Source organism: Gossypium raimondii, chromosome 5 (assembly GCF_025698545.1).
Source record: "Gossypium raimondii isolate GPD5lz chromosome 5, ASM2569854v1, whole genome shotgun sequence".
Taxonomy (NCBI): Eukaryota; Viridiplantae; Streptophyta; class Magnoliopsida; order Malvales; family Malvaceae; genus Gossypium; species Gossypium raimondii.
Genome location: NC_068569.1, coordinates 56,985,367 through 57,005,998, shown reverse-complemented (window position 1 = coordinate 57,005,998; position 20,632 = coordinate 56,985,367). Strand labels below are relative to the sequence as shown.

General features: G+C 34.9%; 2 protein-coding genes across 2 annotated transcripts; one reads left to right on the top strand and one right to left on the bottom strand.

The window, feature by feature from the left end:
* Positions 1-1,493: 1,493 nt before the first annotated feature.
* On the top strand, positions 1,494-17,160 carry LOC105768621 (proteasome activator subunit 4). Its single transcript, XM_012588660.2, has 35 exons — positions 1,494-2,026; positions 3,823-3,925; positions 4,020-4,132; positions 4,498-4,620; positions 5,067-5,168; positions 5,276-5,441; positions 5,923-6,039; positions 6,146-6,213; positions 6,327-6,428; positions 6,506-6,722; positions 6,911-7,147; positions 7,262-7,389; positions 7,466-7,583; positions 7,673-7,891; positions 7,979-8,134; positions 8,243-8,319; positions 8,414-8,619; positions 8,825-9,038; positions 9,122-9,201; positions 9,346-9,463; positions 9,565-9,735; positions 10,105-10,273; positions 10,348-10,391; positions 10,485-10,527; positions 10,604-10,749; positions 10,968-11,062; positions 11,176-12,071; positions 12,248-12,529; positions 12,645-12,740; positions 13,730-13,908; positions 14,030-14,111; positions 14,392-14,516; positions 15,517-15,609; positions 16,522-16,675; positions 16,776-17,160. Exons 1-35 carry the CDS (start codon positions 1,866-1,868, stop codon positions 16,815-16,817), a joined length of 5,442 nt encoding a protein of 1,813 aa, XP_012444114.1. The 5' UTR covers positions 1,494-1,865; the 3' UTR covers positions 16,818-17,160.
* Positions 17,035-18,490, bottom strand: LOC105768622 (transcription factor MYB80). Its single transcript, XM_012588663.2, has 3 exons — positions 18,167-18,490; positions 17,921-18,050; positions 17,035-17,782 (listed from the first exon to the last, which is right to left on the bottom strand). Exons 1-3 carry the CDS (start codon positions 18,297-18,299, stop codon positions 17,035-17,037), a joined length of 1,011 nt encoding a protein of 336 aa, XP_012444117.1. The 5' UTR covers positions 18,300-18,490.
* Between the last annotated feature and the right edge of the window lie 2,142 nt (positions 18,491-20,632).

The following is a 20,632-nucleotide window of genomic DNA, read 5'->3' as shown; positions in this document are numbered from 1 at the left end:
TATTTGCACGAGCACCTTTGAGAATAACTTTCATTAGGAACAACTTTTTGGGAATAGCCTTGGAAGGTTGGTAAGATTCCTGAGTTATTCTACTATTGGGATGTCCTGGAGAGTATGGCTTGGAGGCTTAGATACGGAAATTGTCCAAAATTTCTTCTTAATTTTTAATGAAGGATTGTCGCACTTTTTGATCTTGCTCTTATCTTTCTCAACCCCTTATTGCTAAATGGGAGGATAATGCGTTTCAACACACTTGAACCCATGTATTATTGCATTGGCAACAATGCCCAAGCTAATTGAGCTAAGACTCAATCGGCCAAATAGAAAACGTTTTAAATGTACTTAAGTAAATAATAAAATGATAATCTAAATAATTTTGATAATTGTAACATCTAAATAAATTAATAAAAATAATTAATATATAATAATGTTTAAAATATAATTTATAGTACAATTAAATGTATAATAATGTCGATGGAGTCTTAGCTCGATTAGCATGAGCATATTATCAATGCATGAAAATGTGGATTTGAATGCATTGAAGCGCATTATTCTCCTATTTATGGGCTAAGGAGGGGCTATAGATAGTTCTAGGCTTCATACCAAAAAGAGCAGATATGATAATTGAGTCTATTATTGAAATGATATTAAATTAGATTAAATCAAAATTAAATTAAACATTATGATTGCCAACAAATATGAGGTATAGAAGAACGACACATTGCATTTTTAAAAGAGAATGCAAGTTCAAAGCTTGGAAACAATATTGTTGGGAAGGCAGCTACAAATTCTAAACATGAACTGTGAAATAAACATGAAAAATAAAAAAAATTATTAGCTCTAATTATTTAATTACTAGATTTAATTTAACAAAGGCTAGAGTAAAATTGTGCTTGAACTTGAAATAAAATCAAGCTATTCAAGTTCGATTCAATTAAATTCATTTATAAAATTTATATACAATATTAAAAGTAAAATTAAAGTTTCAAAAATTGGATAGATAGTTGAATTAGTCAAATCATCTGTTGTCGGTCTAATTAGTCCGTCCGATTCAATTAAATAAATCATTAAAAATAAAAACTTTCAGCTCGAACAGTTTAACTGCGCAACGCAATAAGTTTTTAACCATATTCAATTGGTCTTTACTGATTACTGAGTCAATCAATTTAATGCCTTTCTTTGGATTGATATTTCAAATGATTCTCAATCCAACCGGTCCGGATGTTTTCGAATGACCATGGGTAAAATAGTAATTTAATATTAAATATTAGAAATAAATAATATAAATAATATTATTTTCCAAGTGGAATCAAACAATTTATATACAAACATAAAATATCTTATTTGCACCCTAGGCTTGGGTAGAGGCAGCAGCCTAATAAATTTGATGTAAAACACTACACAATTTGACGGCCCAATTAAAAAAAAAATCTGTGCGTCTACACAACACAACACAACACAAAACAAAAGAAAAGCTGAAAGTCAGAAATGGAAGAACATTAAAACATATAAAACAATCTATCAGCATCAGCCTCGTCTTCCTCTTCATTCGTCAGCCCCTCCCTTCCCCCTCCCCAAGAAATCCAATCAATTTCTTTTTAATCAAGAAAAAAAACTGAAATAAAAACACAAACCAACCCCCTTCTCCCCTTCAACTCTTCTACATAAGATTACTCTTTCAAGCTTTTCCATATTCATTTCTACTCTGTTTTTCATTTTAATTTCATTTCTCTTTCCCCATTTCTTTCTTTTCTTTTTGTTTGGATCAGAATTTATAGTTTCCTAAAGCTAAACAAAAACCCAGAAAATTTTTTATATAAATATATAGCTTTAGTCTTGGTTTTCAGACTTAGGAGGATTTAGATATGCATCTCTACAATGCATGGTTGCCCCCACCTGTTGCCGAAGAGACCAAGAAGGAGAAAGAATCTTTTTCTCGGGTGGTTTCTTCTCTCAAGGACCTTTATCGACCCGATGACCCGGATTCCGTTTTCTCCACTCTCAAATGGATCTCTGTCATCGACCTGTAACCCTCTAATTTCTCTCTTTCTCTCTCTCTCTCTGTCTCTCTCTACTTGTTTTTTTTTTTTCAGTTTTGATTTTGCTATTGGTTGAATTTCTGTTCAATAATGGCTCTCAGAATATCTTTTTTCCCCCTGAGATTTTAACTACCCAATATATAGATAGTTAAGTTAAATTTTTTTGGTTTTTGACTGATCATTGAGTTTTTATCGAGGTTAAGAGTAAGGATTGCAGTTATGCGGGCATTCAATCTTAGATTTTTTTTAGTCGATACCTTCAATGTAGAGTTTTTGGTATTGAGAGTTGGAGAGGGAGGGTGTTACTATATCTATGGGTCCTGAACCAACCATGACCTCTATTTTAGTCTGTCTCATAATCCTTTACCCTGATTGAGAAGCCTTATAATCACATATGCAGTAGGAACCATGTCGAATGCCTCCAAGATGGCTGGCATTGCACATGGAAAACCTGAAATCAATCATAGACTGAGCTCTTCCCTTTTCCACAGTCAATTTTCTTTCAAGTGCATCCTAAATTAGAATAGAGTTTAGATATAGGTGGTTGACTGTGTATGGCTCATACTATGAGTGCTGAATTTGCTTTATGCTACTTTGACGTATTCCCTTGCATGCCTGACCTGTCAGCATTAGAGATTTTGATATTCACTTCATAAGATGACATTGCGCAGCATAGACACCAATGCTTGAGCATCTATGCAATCAATAAAGCCTTGACTAAGTTGCTTTCACAAGTGAAGTGACACCTCTATATGTAAATAAATGAAGCTTATAAAAGAATACATAGGATTTAGATACTTTTAAATATTTTTATTTGATACACTTTCACGCATGCAATTACAAGACATGCTCATTCCTATAGGTAGGTGACTGTTTTTTCTTCCAGTCATTATATTTCTTTTCAACTATTTTTTTCTCTTCCATCAGTACACCAACTTAGCAGGTGTGCAAAAATTCTTGATAGTGCTATTTATTTTTAAGAAGTGTTCAGGCATTACTTTTAGGGACATCTTAATGCTATAAGGAGATGTTCATAGCTATTACAGGGAAAATAGTTTCATGTTTAGTCTTGGTTGGACCATCCTATTTTTTCTGTACATAATTCATGAAGTACTTTCCTCCAATTAAAAAAATTCTTACAGGAGGCATCTGTGGCATTTTTGGAGCATTTAAGTATATGTGAATATTTTAGTTATAATGCTTACACACACCTTGATTTTCTGCCGATAGTTGTTTAAGACTTTAAGTATAGTTTCTTGAGTACTTGGTCGTATGTCCTGTCTGTTTTTAGTGTCACATTCATGGTTATAGTCTTGGCAACAGTCAGATTGGCACATATAGACAGTCTACTCCTGGTTTTTGGTTGTAAATCTAATCTTTGTTTTTTCATGTGTTAAATGATGCCTCTATGATTATTATTCTTGTCTACCATAGATTTCAGTACTACGATTGTGAATTTATGCAAGTTACGACTTTGTCATTTTATGAAGAGAGTATAACTTGCATGGATTTTATTTTGACCGACTAGATCTTTTCATAAATGTTTGTTTTGTTTTTATATCTTGTTTGTTGCACGGTCATGCTTGTTCTCTTTGTTAGTCCATGATAAGTCATAACCTGTCATGAATGCATCTGAATCACTTTCAGCAAATTAGGTGTAAGTGTACTATGTAATGTGCACCATACCTTGAGAGTAAAAGACGATTACAGGGCTTCGGCATACCTTGAGAGTAAATGATGATTACAGGGCTTCGGATCTGACTTATTAGTTAATGCTTTGCAGTTTTATAAAGGCCAAAAGTGATATATCTTTGGAAGACGTAGTTTCAGTTGTTCAGATTGGCTTAGAATTATTCCACAAATCACAGAGCAAGCTTTATGTGCAGGTAATACATTGGATATTAGAAAGAATAATCTTTTTATTTGTTCTTTTATCATTTGTTTTCATTTTCTGATTGATTGTTCTTTGTAACATATTAGGTTAGATGGGGAAATATCTTAGTCAGATTGCTTAATAAGTATCGAAAGAAATTGTCCTTGAAAGTTCAGTGGCATCCTTTGTATGATACTCTTATTCACACGCATTTCACAAGGTTAGTTTTTCGATGTGTGCTTATAATGCATGGCAGTTGTATTTTTGAAGCCATATTATTGGTAGATGATTGGTTAATAAAACTTTTCCCCCTCTACTCTTTTTGGTTCATTTTATGATTTGGACTGAAGTCCTTAACTATCGGTGATGGGCATGCCTTTAGGGTTCTCAATTTAAATGGGCATGCCTTTAGGGTTCTCAATTTAAACTTTTATTATGATGTGAAGTCTTTAAGAGGAAAGGATTTTATAAGCATATTTTCGTAAATCATCTCTATGTAAATTTCAGCTCCATAATGTATCCTTTCTTGACCTCTTAATGTCCCTTCTATATGCTGCTTGTCCTTTGATTATGCATATTTTTCAGGAATACAGGTCCAGAGGGATGGAGATTGAGACAGCGGCATTTTGAGATGGTCACTTCCCTTGTTCGATCGTGCCGGCGGTTCTTTCCAGCTGGTTCTGCATCTGAAATTTGGTCAGAGTTTAGGCAAGTGCTCTGTGGTTTTCTCAATCAATTTTAGATACATTTTGATTCTCTATCAACTTGTACAATTTTCTGTTTTCTAAATTGATGTCAAACTGTCTCAAGGAAATTAGTTGCTGTTCCATCTGATTCAGACATGCATAAATTCTTCCGTTTTACTGTTTGTTGGAATGAAAATGAAGTTAGTAACCGTGTTTGTTTTTTTGGTGATGGAGTTCTATTTTCTTAGAAACAAAAAATTGAAATCCTTTATAATACTATTTTGATGCTAGTAGTTGGCTAGCCAATAAGAAATCAAAGTGGTCATTGAGGTCTTTGTATAGGGACCTTATTGATCTCTTCCTTTCATAATCATGGTTCTCACAAAAACTCTAGGTTTGGTAATTATCGCTAAGATATTTTAAATGCTCCATTAAATATCCAATTCTTTTTTTTTAATGTATTCTCAGATCTCTTTTGGAAAATCCATGGCACAATGCTACCTTTGAAGGAGCTGGATTTCTGAGACTGTTCCTTCCTACAAATGCAGACAATCAAGATTTCTTCTCAGAGTAAGAATAACATATATTTGAGAATAACATATATTTGGGAACTGTCATGGTGTTATTTTCACCTGGGTGCCTTGAGAAAGCTAATTTCTAATCTTGTGGTTTGGCAGTACTTGGATTAGAGAGTGTATGGAACTCTGGGACTCAATCCCAAATTGTCAATTCTGGAACAGTCAATGGACTGCTATTGTGGCTCGTGTAGTGAAGAATTGCAAATTTATCAACTGGGAATGTTTCTTACCTACACTATTTACTAGATTTTTGAACATGTTTGAGGTGAGTGTATATGTCAAGTGTCATTGATCCTTATTATTGTTGGTTTGAAAGAGGTAATCCTTCTTATTCAAATAGTTGAATTTGCTTAAACTCCTAAATATAAGCACCCTTGCTGAAGAGTGAGTGATATATAAATTCATTCTTCAGGAGCTATTTAACAGAGAAAATGTTTAATACTCAGCTTAGCTTTCTATAATAAAGGCTTCTATATGCTTTTCCTTGCTTATGCTGGTACTCTTTTGCCCCTTTTTTCTCTCAAATATTCTTTCCTGCTCTTTTTTTTTTCTGTTGCATTTTATCGCATGTTTCAGTTTCAATCAGCTTTGTTGTTATTCTTTCGTCTCTTCCTTTCCTCAATTCTTCTTTCCCTCTAGCTTTTTGGTTCTCTTTGAGTTGGTTGTATGTTTTAGTTTCAATCAGCCTTGTTGTTATGCTTAATTTTTATACGTTAAATTTGTCATTCCCTCTCTGGTCATTTCAGGTTCCTGTGGCAAGTGGAAGTGGATCTTATCCTTTTTCTGTGGACGTACCCAGAAACACAAGGTTCTTGTTCTCCAATAAGACAGTCACTCCTGCAAAGGCCATTGCAAAATCAGTTGTAAGATGAAGAATCCATGGCCTGTGTAGTCAGGAATTTCAAATTGATGCTCATTTATCGTTCCTTGTATAAATTTTCATACTCAATTTTGAAAATAATATTACAGGTGTATCTATTAAAGCCTAGTAGTGTGGCCCAAGAGCACTTTGAGAAATTGGTCAACCTCTTGGAACAGTTAGTTTACCAACATTTTTAAATGCTTTAGTTCTGCTTTTAAGTTATATATTCTACTCAATTGGTTCTATTTATTGCTTCTCATTTTTGTTTTTTATTTGTTTTCTTTGCAGATATTACCATCCCTCTAATGGTGGTAGGTGGACGTATTCATTGGAGCGGTTTTTGCTATATTTGGTGATTACATTCCAAAAGCGCTTACAGCATGAGCAGCAGTAAGAATCTTCTGACAACATTTTGTATGTAGTATTTTGTATTTGGAATGTGTTCCACTTATATGCTGCGATTCCAGGAACACAGATAATGATATTCAGGCTGAGCTTTACTTAGGAAAACTAGAAAGGACTGCATTTGTTAATGTGCTGCTGAGGCTAATTGATCGTGGTCAGTATAGCAAAAACGAACATCTTTCTGAGACTGTTGCTACAGCAACATCAATCTTATCCTATGTGGAGCCCTCTCTGGTCCTTCCATTTTTGGCTTCTCGATTCCATATGGCCTTGGAGACGGTTAGTAATGTTATATGCAGTTTTTGTATGATAGTGTCGTTAAAAGATTTTGTTGGTTCATTTATTGTTTGATATGTTTTAATCTTAGTAGTACACTGGTCTGACTAATATGACTCAGTTCTCGTTCCTTGTAAGTGTATGCTTCTTTCCTTGAGTTGACTTCATTTTGCCAACTTTGTGTTTACCAGCTGACTGCCACGCACCAGTTGAAAACTGCTGTGATGTCAGTAGCATTTGCTGGACGTTCTCTTTTTTTCACATCCCTATCAAGTAGTTCAGTTAAGTCTGCTGATCTTGAAGGTGGTGATGATACGTTCATTGCTCTTCTCATGATTTCATTATCGAATGCGCTACTTGGTATGGATGCCAATGATCCTCCTAAAACCTTGGCAACTATGCAATTAATAGGCTCCATCTTTTCCAATGTAAGCTTCAAGCCCCTAATTCTTGCAACAAATTGGCTCATGTTTAATATCTTTCTATTACTTATTTTTTTTATTCTTTTAGTGCTTTTCCCTCTAATCCACTTATAATTTCAGATGGCTATGCTGGATGATAATATGGATGAGCTCTCATTCATGCCCATGATTCGCTTTTCTGAATGGCTAGATGAATTTTTTTGCCGCCTATTTTCTTTGCTTCTACATCTGGAACCTAGCAGTGTTCTGTAAGTTACAGTGCTATTTGGTCACTATGTTCAATTCAATTATTTTTGGAATAATTTTTTTTTTCTGTTTTTGCAGGAATGAAGGCCTTCATTCGTCAGCAACATCAGGAACTTTTCTAGTTGAAGATGGTCCTTACTATTATTGCATGCTTGAAATCTTACTTGGAAGACTTTCAAAACAACTATATAACCAGGTTCCTTCTTTTTGTTTCAAATCATAAGGTCATGAATTTTGCCTTTTTTGGAATTTATTCCTGTTAACTTTTCCTTATAATTGGAACAGGCTCTTAAAAAAATCTCCAAGTTTGTTAGGACAAATATTCTTCCCGGGGCTATTGCAGAGGTTGGACTGCTTTGTTGTGCATGTGTTCATTCAAATCCAGAAGAGGCAGTTGTTCACCTTGTAGAACCAATTTTATCATCTGTTTTGTCCTCTTTGAATGGGACACCTGTTACAGGATTTGGAGGAAGAGGAACTCTGGATCCCTCTGCTTCAACGAAGGTGTTTTTTTTCCCAAGTGTTCTTGATAGTTTTGTTGCTATTCCATATTTTTATAGTGGAAGTTGATATATATATTTTCCTTTGTAGGCTAAACCCACCCTTTCTCCAGCTCTTGAAACAGCAATTGATTATCAATTGAAAATATTATCGGTTGCCATTAGTTATGGAGGCTCAGCATTTCTCCGTTATAAGGATCAATTCAAGGAAGTGATTGTTTCTGCATTTGACTCCCCATCTTGGAAGGTTAACCCCCCTCTTTGAATAAGATGTTTTATGAACATGTTTTGTTTAGTTTTGCCACTCAGTTTTTATTTTAGGTTGTTTTTATGACTGACTTGTTTCTAAAATCAGGTAAATGGGGCTGGTGATCATCTTCTTCGCTCTCTGCTGGGAAGCCTGGTCCTTTATTATCCTATGGATCAGTACAAGTATTTAAAATTTTTATTTGCTCAAATAATTATGAATTTTCTTTTTAGTTTTTCAATTGCCTTGGAACAAAATAAAGGAGATTCTGGCTTTTAGGTGCACCTTCAATCACCCTGCTGCCGCTGCATTAGAGGAATGGATCAGTGCAAAAGATTATTCTGATGGAGCACTGAAGGGCCCTAGGTGGCATGTTCCGAGTGATGAAGAAGTTCAATTTGCTAATGAACTTTTGATTCTTCATTTTCAATCGGCATTAGATGATCTTTTAAGAATATGCCAAACTAAGATCCACTTGGATTCAGGTAAACATAATCTTGTCGATTTGTATAGAAGACTGATATGTAAAATATTCAGGAAAATCTGTCAGGATAAGGGTGCTTATGTTTTTCATTTTTAATTTTTGGGGATGTTCATAAAGTATTGATTTTCTTAAATTCATGGGTTAATTCATATGGTAGAAAATATGATAATATATTTTTTTTGACATTTTCATGCAATTTTTCACAGGCAATGAGAAAGAGCACTTGAAAGTGACTCTTTTACGGATTGACTCTTGCTTGCAAGGTGTATTATCATGCTTGCCTGATTTCAGCCCACCTTCCAGGAACGGCACGATCCAGGACTCCTGTAATCCTTTTCTAATAGCTGGAGCTACAGGTGCAAGGGTTGGAAGCACTCAACTGCGAGAAAAGGCTGCTGAGGTTATACACACAGCGAGCAAGTAATAGTCTAATTGCTTTGCATCGGAGCATTACAATCTAAGCAGCTATAGTTTCTGAATCTTCTTCTTTGCTGTGTGCACAGATACTTATTAGAGGAAAAGTCAGATGACAGCATTTTATTGATTCTCATTATACGTATCATGGATGCTCTTGGAAACTACGGTAATGGACAGTATTCATGGATGAAATGAATGTCAAAACTTATTGGCGATGCTAATAGTAATTAATAATTTGCTTCAATTGTTTTTCCCGTTCTGACCTGCATCTTCTTTTTCATAAATTTATATTCCAACCTGTTTCATATAGGAAGTTTGGAATATGATGAGTGGTCAAATCATAGGCAGGCTTGGAAGTTGGAATCTGCTGCCATCATAGAACCTCCAATAAATTTTATCGTGTCTTCACATTCTAAAGGAAAGAGAAGGTACTGTGTTCTATGTTGATGTTCCTTTTGACAATTGTACAATACTATAATGTTAAAGAGGGTCATTTCATCTAAATTCTGAAGTGATTTGTGCATTACAGGCCTAGGTGGGCCATCATTGACAAGGCAGATATGCACAGCACTTGGAGATCATCGCAATCGTCTTATCATCTGTTTCGTACAAGTGGAAATTTCTCTCCACCAGACCATGTAATTCTGTTGATGGATGATCTTTTAAATCTTTCTTTGCATAACTATGAAAGCGTTCGCATGTAAGTCTTCTCATTTTAATCATTCTGTCATGTCATTTGAGGACCACTCACCTAGCATTTAACTTGAATCTTTTAAAATGTACAAGTATTATCAAGGGATGCAGACAAGCACTTAACAAAAACTCAATCTATACAATTATTTGAACATGTTCTAAGATAAATAGTCTAGTACATTTGAACTTCACATGTGACAACTGTTATCATTTTATTGGTATATATATATCAATAAACTATTATAATTTTATTGGTAAATTGAAATTATACAGCTGAAGGCAATTTCACTTCTGCACATTTTAAGCTGTTAGGTGAGTAGATCTATGTCAACATATTTTTGGTCTTACCTGACAATCACTCCTGCTTGTTTGTTAGGCTTGCTGGAAAATCTCTGTTGAAGATAATGAAGAGGTGGCCATCTTTGATTTCGAAGTGTGTGCTCTCTCTGTGTGAGAATTTGAGGAAACCTAATTCACCTGAACCTGCCGTCCTTGGTTCTTGTGCTGTGCTTTCTACACAGACAGTTCTCAAGCATTTGACAATGGTAATCATTCAGCATAAAGTGGTCTTAGTTATATTCTAAATACTGCTTTGCTTATAACCACTCTATTATTTCAGGATCCAAAAGCATTCTCCTCATTTCTCCTTGCTGTTCTATTAAGGTGACCTTGATTTCTTTGCCGGATGTACTTTAAACTGTACTTGAAGTTACATTAAAATGTCATTGGCTTTATACCTTTTTCCACGATTTTCAGCTCCCATCATGAATCACTGAAAGCCCAGAAAGCAATCAATGAGGTATAGTTTTGTCCTGTTGTCATGTTCTGGAGTTCACCTGTCAAATATCTTGCTTATAGTTTCTCTATTCTTCCAGCTTTTTGTCAAATACAATATCCACTTTGCGGGTGTTTCTAAAAGCATATTTAAGACAATGGACAATCATATGGATACCCCAGATTTTGCAGATTTGGTGTCTCAGATTGGTTCAATGAGTTTTGATTCTACAGGTTTGCATTGGCGGTAAGGATAACTGTTTGCCCAATTGATATGCTGTTATTTCTTATTAATTGTGGACATTTATGAAGGCTGCAATTCGTTTAAACTTTTATTATAAATTGCATATGTGCATTATTTCATTTTACACTTCAGCATTATTTTCCTACCATACCTTGAAATAATGTGATATCAGACTAAGGCTCTTCTTTTGTTCTTTTTGGTGTTTAAATCTTTTGTTCCAGGTATAATCTGATGGCTAATAGAGTTTTGCTATTGTTGGCTATGGTGTGTCGCAGTGACCCACACATTTCACCAAAAATCATTTCTGAAACTGCCGGTGAGTGTTTTTCTTGGTCACAATGGAGTTTGTCTTAACTGCCAGTCAGTATTTGTCCCAATAATTTATCAGGAAATTTTCAAAAGTTTTTATCATCTTTTTTGCCTGCTCAGGTCACTTCCTAAAGAACTTGAAAAGTCAACTTCCTCAGACTAGAATACTTGCAATATCGGCTCTTAATACGCTATTAAAAGATTCACCTCATAAGATATCAGCTGATCAACTGGTTTTCTCTACGAATTCACAAGAAAGTGCTAAATCTGTCATTGAAGGAGCATTACAGGAGATATTTCAGGAAGAGGGATTCTTTAATGAGACCTTAAATAGTTTGTCTCATGTCCATATAACTGATACGGATAGCACATCTTCCAGGGGAAATCATGGAAATTCTTCTTTTCAGAGCTTGGCTGACAAATCAATCACCCGTTTTTATTTCGACTTTTCAGCGTCATGGCCACGTACTCCTAGTTGGATCTCTTTATTAGGAAGTGATACATTTTACTCAAACTTTGCCCGTATATTTAAGCGGTTAATACAAGAATGTGGGATGCCAGTTTTATTGGCTTTGAAAAGTACATTGGAGGAGTTTGTAAATTCCAAAGAGAGGTCTAAGCAGTGTGTTGCTGCTGAAGCATTTGCTGGAGTGTTACATTCTGATGTCAATGGTCTTTTAGAGGAATGGGATAGCTGGATGATGGTCCAGTTGCAGCACATTATTCTTGCTCAATCCGTTGAATCCATTCCTGAGTGGGCAGCTTGTATACGTTACGCAGTTACTGGGAAAGGAAAGCATGGAACACGAGTACCCCTTCTGAGACAACAGATTTTGAATTGCTTGGTGACACCTTTACCTCCAGCTGTAACTACTACAGTAGTTGCAAAGCGGTATGCTTTTATTTCTGCTGCACTTATAGAACTATCCCCACAAAAAATGCCTGTGCCTGAGATACAGCTGCACAGTAAACTTCTGGATGAGTTGCTGGGTAATATGTGCCACTCTTCAGCCCAAGTAAGCTTGCCTCTCATCTACATATGTCAATTTCACTTTAAAATTATTGTGGGTAATATTGTCCGCAGATCTGTTGTGAGTTGTTGTATGGACAACCTTAAAAATCTGGATATGAATGTGGATATTATCATGAAGTTTTTCTTTTAATAAATCTCTTAAAATTTTGTGTTTGGCAGGTAAGGGAAGCTATTGGGGTTGCCCTATCTGTGTTGTGCTCTAACATTCGGCTTTATGTGTCATCTTCACAAGATCATTCAAATGAAAGGGGAAAGACTGAAATTAATAACCAACTTAAGCAGGAAAACTGGGTTCAACTACTAACAGAAAGAGCATCCGAAGTTGTTGTGAACATTCAGAATTCCACCCTGTCTGATGTTTTAGATAACTCAACAGATATAAATATCAAAAATGCTCATCAGAATGGTGATTCACAGGATGATGTCAAATGGATGGAAACTGTAATAATTTATTTTATCTCTTCCTTTTTATTTTTATTTTCTTGAAACTCTTAACTTAATATTCTTTGCTTTTATGTATCTCTGTTTGATCACTTTTCCTTTGTAACATGAGCAGTTATTTCATTTTATCATCTCAACCTTGAAGTCTGGAAGATCTTCATATTTGCTTGACGTTATTGTGGGGCTTCTTTACCCTGTAATTTCCTTGCAGGTATGTAAAAGAGATTCTTTTAGTTATTTGCTTTAGATTCTTTTTAATGGGATATTTTCTATCACCTAACAACAATTTGAGTGGGTTATATCCAACTTAATGTGCTATCTTTTTCTTTCCAAAAAATTGTAATCAAAATTAATTTTTTCCAGGCCAAAAAAATTATTTGATTATAATGTTTCCGAAAATGGAGAAAGAAAAAAAAGCCCACTATTAATACTGAAAGTTATCATTATGTTAAGGTGGATTCTGGAAGTAATCATTTCTCGTTCAGTTGAAAAATATTTTCATAGCATTTGCAGTATGGTTTACTGTCTCTGCTCTTTTTTTCTACTACTTTCTAGATTCTGTTTCTATGTTACTTGGACTTGGGTGAGTGTCAGATACAGATACACATATCTGTATCTGACACAGGTATGGTTAGTTTTTCATATCCCCACATATATTCTTTCCAATGAGTTATCTATTGCAGGTAGAAGCCTCTGATATGTAAACTGTGGTAATTTTCATTTAATAGTAATTAAACACTGTAAAGGTTGTGCATCTTGGACTTAGGGTGCAAATACCTTGGTTTATGATTTTAATATACTCTCAATCTTGATTGGCTTATTGATTTGTAGTTTGTAGTTGGTTGTATATATGCAACTGCCATTTAATTTGTGTCCACCATCTCAATTGAATTGTTTACTTCTAGCATATTTTGATTTTTTGTTCTACTTCAGCCTCCTCTCCCATGCACAGATTTGTTTTACTTGCCGCTGCATGTTTTTAATGATTACTGTTCACTAGGACTCAGCTAATCTCTAGGCCTGTGTCTATGTTTTCTTCATTTATTATACTTCTGCTCTCAGAATTCTTGGAGCATATTGACATAGAGCTGCCTCATTTGAACTCTTTATCTTTAAGGCTTTTTGGATAGCTGATTTGCTAGGGTTTAAAATTTTTGGCCACCCCAACTTTTATATCTAAAATATTTTGGCCTTTTGAAGGAAACATCAAACAAGGATTTGTCAACATTAGCGAAGGCAGCATTCGAATTGTTAAAATGGAGAATCATTTTAGAACCCCATCTCCAGAAGGCTGTTTCTGTTATTCTTTCTTCTGCAAATGATCCCAACTGGCGAACTAGATCAGCAACTCTAACATATCTGCGAACTTTTATGTTCAGGTATGTTCCTTCTTTAAGGGGTTGTTAATTTCCTATTTTAGCAAAGCTAGTGGCAGGAGTCAGTTCCATCATGTAGGTTGATAAAAATGCTTTATAATTTAAGTCATGTGCTTTATGACAGGCATACTTTCATTCTCTCCAAAGGAGACAAACAAAAAATCTGGAAAACAGTGGAAAGGCTCCTTCAAGACAGCCAAGTGGAGGTTTTTTTCTGTCTAAATCTTATATAGAACAGTTGATATTAGACTTTATCATGTGGGACCTTTTTATTGATAAAGTGAGGGAACTATAGAAGTTACAAGTTGAGTTCTGGTCTCTGAATTAAGTACAAAATAACAGAATTTGAACTCTTGTGCATTCACAATTATTATTTTACAAGGAATGCCCTGGTTTAATCTGTCTTTTGCCCCAATTTGAGGATTAAGGTCCTTGGGCGGGAGATATGATATTATTACTTACGGCTATAATGCTACATTTTCTCAGGTAAGAGAGCATGCTGCAGCAGTGTTAGCTGGCCTAATGAAGGGTGGGGATGAAGATTTAGCTAGAGATTTCCGTGAAAGAGCTTACATAGAGGCAAATACCATTCAACGAAGTAGAAAGACAAGGTATTTTTAAGCTAATTATTGGTTTAATTGAAGCTAATTCTTTTACATGCTAAAAAAATTCAGTTATTTAATGAAAATCAAAAGCAGGAAAAGCATCAATAAAAGCCCACATTTTTTGTGTTGATGGGTTTAGAGATGACTGCAAAGTTTTATCCTCAAGCGTTAGAGAATAATTAATTCTAATGTAAATAATGCCATGACGATAATTTTAGTTTCTATAATGAATTTCAGTTGGACATTTGTCTGAAGAAAAACTATCAGCATATAAATTATCAGATGCTTCCCCTACAATGCTTTATAAGAATACTACTCTGCACAAATCATTAAAACCGGAGCTTTGAAGTTACTTGCTGAATTTATAAGATTTATGTAATGAGTGGATTTTGGACATATATTTGGTCATCACCCCTGTGTACACTTTCATTGAAGTTATTGTCCTCTTTGGGCATCCACAAGCTCCTCAAGACTTAGTCACCAATTATGTGCTTCCTTTGGTTCAACCCGAGGACCACTCCTTCAAGGGAGTCCTTTTGCCCATAAGAGTACTGATTGAGTTACTAGCACAATTGACTTCTTGAAGGACTCATGTATGCAAAAGGACTCAAAAGGAATGGTCCTTAGTTCATACCGAGGGAGGCGCACTGGTAGGTGACTATGCCTTTGAGGGGGTTGTGGGTGCCCAATGAAGATAATTCCTTTGATGTAGGCATACATCGTGGGTGATGACTGAATTTCTGTACACATGGTGATGTAGGATTATGCATCAGTGATGACGGAAGGAAGATGTCTTAAATCCACTCATTTAGAATTTTTTTGTGCAACTGCCAGAAAAATTATATGCTACCATCCGGATCAGAAAATTTGTATAAGCATCTTAATAATAAGGAAATGGCTTATTTACATATAAAGTACATGCATTCACATTCACCTGTGTACTAGGTCCTGGTTTCAGTTTGCTGTTAATATCTATACAGGTCTAATCATAAACTTATTCATGCAGGAATAGAAATTCTGGACACTCTGTGGCATCTGTACATGGAGTGGTACTTGCTTTGGCAGCTTCTGTGTTATCAGTCCCATATGATATGCCCAGGTTGGTCTATGTTAAACATGATACATAGTTCAAATGGTAATATTAATTCAGGAGTTAAATGTAGATCACTCGGTATTTTACATGGATCAAAATCTAAGTGTATTTCTAAATCCTAATGACTGCCCTAGGGGAAATTTTGAATCTTAGCATCCTAAGAAATATCAGTTGGGTGATGCAAAGTACTTTTTTAGTTCTAGTGATTTTCATTTGATTGCCTACTATTTGTAGAATACATCAGTTTGTGTATAGGAAGTATTGTTAAGGTACTCATCAAAACAACATTTATGTTATTTAAAGAAGGTTGGTTTCTCTTAAGTTGGCCTAAAATAATGGACAGTGTTTGTGTATTTTGATAATATAATTTTTACTGGGAAGTAATAGTATCTCAGAAGCATCCATGTACTCTCTTATAATACTTCTCTCCAAAGCTTGTTGTTAGCCAATTAATTGGATTGTTGCTAGAAAAGGGAAAAATGTTTTTGTTTTTTAACTTACGAAGTAACTAATGAAGAATATTTAATGAAGAAAATATTGGAGAAACGAAATCTCAGTAAAATTTTTCTATGGCTGATAAACTAGTCTTTCTTGCATACTTACAACACTGCGTAAACCTTCTGAAGTTAAATTATTGGGCATCTAGTTTGGTCAATATATTACAGACACCTTGACATGCATATTAAATTTTTATTATGCCTTGTTGAGTCTCTATGATATGGAATTATGTATCAAAAGTGGACCCTAGGGAACTTGTGACTCAAGGAAATTGAGATTGTTTCAGGCTTAGTTTTCAGACAACAGTTGTAGCCATCTAATTATCGGGACCTAATGGAATGCTAAAAGCCAGTGAAACATCCCTCCTCCCACTGTCAGTTATTTTGCTATGTTATTGATGTACAAGTTCTCTTTTTGCAGTTGGTTACCTGATCATGTTACGTTATTGGCACGCTTCAGTGGGGAGCCATCACCTGTTAAATCAACAGTGACAAAAGCAGTTGCAGAGTTTCGGCGTACTCATGCTGATACATGGAATGTTCAAAAGGATTCATTTACCGAAGAACAACTTGAGGTATATCTGCATAGAACTATGAATGATCATGGATTTTCGATTAAGCTGAAAAATATGATGCATAGCTTTTGTTCACTAATTTTCTATTTTATGCTTTCAGGTCCTAGCAGATACATCATCTTCGTCATCATATTTTGCTTGATCTAGATTTGCTTTCCTTTACCAAGAGAGAGAAGATTTAGCAGAAATACAATGATTGAGAATAGTAGTGACAAGTTTTATGATTTACTTATAAGTATCGTCATAGTTGAACTATAGCATGATTTTTATTTACATTGCCAAATATAACCTTTTATATCCCCCAAAAAAAAAACAGAAGTTTATTGTTGGCCATGTAATAGAAATTCTTGCCTACATTATTATTCTTTGTTGTTAAAGGCTTCTCTATAAATAGGGTTGATAAGATCATCAGATGGTATATCCCATAACACACAATCTGTATTGAATATGCTTGTTGCATTCTTAATTTCTTTCCCACCTTGAAATTCTTCACCGTTTTCATCCTTTAATTTCTCATGTGACCTAACTTGTTCCCCTGCGGTACATGTGCTTCCCGTACACATACTCTGGCTCCATGGTGAGCCGGAACCGCCCCCTTCATTGGCAAAAGATGATGGGCCATAATGATGATATCCCGTCACAGATGTAGGGAAAACACCACAACCCCCTTCAAAATTAGCCGATGTTGCTCTTGTACTAGTAGACTCCCATGGTTTATTCAAGGGAAGCATGTCCGGTTCTTGTATAGCCCTTGATAAATTCAGTTTGATCTTCTCAACTGTATCATCTTTCTCATCTTGTTTGATGTAAGGAACTGTGGTATTATTCCCTTGTCCCGGATTTGATTGTTGAAGCTGGAAATCGATACGTTTCTTAGTTAGCAGGTGGAGCATTTCATCCTTGAAACACCCTAGCGCCGCTTCAGCTAAATGAGCCACCTGCGGTGGTGCCAATGTAGTGGCTATCTCAGCCATGAGGTGAGAGAAAGGCTTGTGTGTCACAGGATCGATACCCATGCCTGAAAGCTTCTTCTTCAGCTTGGTGTTCCAATGATTTTTAACATCATTGTCTGTCCGACCAGGTAACTGTGCTGCAATCAAGGACCAACTGCAATTTGGTACAAATTTAGACAAAGTTAATAGCTAATCCCAAAACATGAGCTAATAAAACAACAAAAGAAGCTTGAAATAGGGTGGCATTTTATCTAGTCTTGTCTAAGGAAGCCATTGTTTAGCGATTTGTTACCGGTTGCCAACAACAGAATGGAGCTTCACAATAGTTTGCTCCTCAGCATCGGAGAACTGGCCATGTTTAAGGTCCGGCCGAAGGTAATTAGTCCATCGCAATCGGCAGCTTTTCCCACATCTTTGGAGACCTAGCAAAGTCATCCCCAACCCAATTTCTTTTACTTTTAAAACAACAAAAAAATAACACAATTGCATTGCAATCCAATGGCATTGGATATTAGGGTGATAAGAACAAAACACAGACCAGCATTCTTGGGGATGAGACGCCAATTGCGGGTGCCATGTTGGGCAATGTAAGAAGAGAGCTTGTTGTCTTCCTCGGGTGTCCACTGTCCTCTTTTAACATTGTCTTTCTCACAACATGGAATCCGACCCATTTTTTTTTATTACACTTTTACTCCATGACAAATTAAATGCTAAAAATAAGGTTAAAAGACTCGGCAACAAATGGGAAAAATTAAAAGGAAAAGAAAAAGCAAATGGCTGAGTGCTTCTTGTGCTACAGCTAGCTATAGCTTAAAAAACTTTGATGAGGTCGAAATAAAGAAAAAAAGGGGCGGGGGGAAGTGAGAAATGTTTGGGGGTGTACATTTTATTTGTTAAGGTATATTATTTATATACAAAGGGGGAAAGATATTGCATATATGCATGAAAAGACATCCATCAAATGTGCATGATTTTATTAAAGAATTCAACGCTGTTGAGTGTGTGAAGGATTGGCCGGTAGCTCACCCTCAAGACGCCCGGTCAACTCTTCTCTTCTTTGACATTCTTTCAGATTTCATCATACATTACTGACAGCCCTTCCAATGTTTCAACTTCCACGTGTGGCCTTGTCTTAAATCACCCCACGTACTATTTTTGGGCGAAAGTAGCGCGGTGAGTTAAATTGTATTGTCTTTTTATTCATAAAATGTGCAAATTAGTCAATGTACATTAAATTAAAGAATAAATTGTTAATATCATCCATTTTTACTATTAAAAACTAATGTGACTGACGGAATAACCACATATGACGTGCTACGTATACCTAATGCTGATACATAGGGATCAAATTTTAACGGTAAAAAAAAGGGTAAACTACCAAAATAGTCATTTTTGTTTGCCTCAAGTTAAATTTTAGCCACTTATGTTTGGAATGTTACATTTTAGTCACGTTATTGTTTTGTTACGAAATACTTTTCCATTAAAATTTATTACCTCCCAAACGGCAGTCTGATGTGACAGTTAAAATGAGTTTTAAATGCCAATATGGATGTCCAGCCAAGTAAATTAATTGATTTTTTAATTACATAAATTTAACTAATTGAAATTTCTAAATTAATTAAAGGAAAATGTTAATTTCGTTTCCCAAAATAATCAAAACCAATGCATCAGATTAATCATTGAACGGGAAAAAAAGAACCCTTGGTCTCCTTTTTCTTTTTCTTTTAATTTTCATTTCCATTTTGACTGAAAAAATCATCCATATTTATAATCATCTTTGTTGAATTGAAATAATAGAAATCAAATTAAGTGCTCCATCAATTGGTTGGATTTTTTTTATTCAAAATGAAAGAACAAAAGATCGATTCAATGAGGTTTTTTTGTTCTTTCATTTTGAACAAAAGAACAAAAGTGACTATTTTGGTAATTTGCCTTGGTAAAAATGATAAAATTTTTAATAAAAAGACTATTTTGCTCTTTAACTTTGTACAGGGATTAATTTGTCAATTTTTTAGTAGAAAAGAAAAAACGCAATCTACTATGAGTATAAAAATTTTCATGATACTTTTACTGCATTCTTGTTATGGATAATAAATTCGTAGTTGAATATTTAATTCGTAAAATTGGAACAGGTTGGGATCATAAATATGTGTATCCTGCTACTGCTATAGTTGCATAACTGCCAACATCAACAGTCAAAACAAGTTACTTTTCTTAGCACTTTTCTTCATTTAATCTCGGACAAATGAAAGACACATATTGTGCACATTCAAATTAATTAAACATTCCTATTCTATGCTCTTCATGCCAGATTTTTACCCACATCCTACCTAATATTAACCCAAGTTATGGCTACTTTTTCTACAATAAAAGCTAAAACTTGGATCTTTGATGAATCTAAAGCCTGCCCGTTGGCTCTAAGTTGTATAGCCTATCCATCGACCAGCAAGAAATTGCTGCTCAAAACTCTTTCACAAACAATATGAAGTAAATAAATAGAACTGTAAATTACACCCATCAAATTGATTTTGGGTTAAGTTAATTTGGATATGTTCAATTTAGTTTTTGAAATTTGTGAATCATTTTGGGTCGTGGGTCAATCGGTGAACTTTTTATTTGGATTTGACACTTGAATACAGGTCATTTCAAGTTAGTTGTTAGGATAATTTCGAGTTTAGGTCATTATCAAGTTTAGGTTGGGCCGGTTCGAGTTATTGATTTTTAATGGTCAAACTGAATCAAGTAAGATTTAGATTGAGATTAACCGAGTTGGGTTAAAATTGACAAATCTATTTATAGTCCTTCATCTTAATTTACGAGAATCAAGAGATACAAAAATTTTGGTGGGAGTGTTGTATTCTAAGATGTAGGGAAACTAAGCTGAAGTAGAAGAGTTAGAAAATGAAGAATAACCCTTGAACAAGACCAAATCAAGAAAGGACAAAATAGGAGAAATAAAAATGAAGAGAGAATGAGCTAGTGCTGTAATTTCTTGAAGTTCATC

What these genes read in the sequence shown, in the direction of transcription:
- LOC105768621 (XM_012588660.2), top strand. Translation starts at nt 1,866, where the DNA reads ATGCATCTCTACAATGCATGGTTGCCCCCACCTGTTGCCGAAGAGACC. An exon ending in CAAAACAACTATATAACCAG is followed by an intron (nt 7,584 to 7,672) that starts GTTCCTTCTTTT and finishes TAATTGGAACAG; the next exon opens with GCTCTTAAAAAAATCTCCAA. An exon ending in CAACGAAGTAGAAAGACAAG is followed by an intron (nt 14,517 to 15,516) that starts GTATTTTTAAGC and finishes TTATTCATGCAG; the next exon opens with GAATAGAAATTCTGGACACT.
- LOC105768622 (XM_012588663.2), bottom strand. Translation starts at nt 18,299, where the DNA reads ATGGGTCGGATTCCATGTTGTGAGAAAGACAATGTTAAAAGAGGACAG. An exon ending in TCTCATCCCCAAGAATGCTG is followed by an intron (nt 18,051 to 18,166) that starts GTCTGTGTTTTG and finishes TGACTTTGCTAG; the next exon opens with GTCTCCAAAGATGTGGGAAA. An exon ending in CATTCTGTTGTTGGCAACCG is followed by an intron (nt 17,783 to 17,920) that starts GTAACAAATCGC and finishes ACCAAATTGCAG; the next exon opens with TTGGTCCTTGATTGCAGCAC.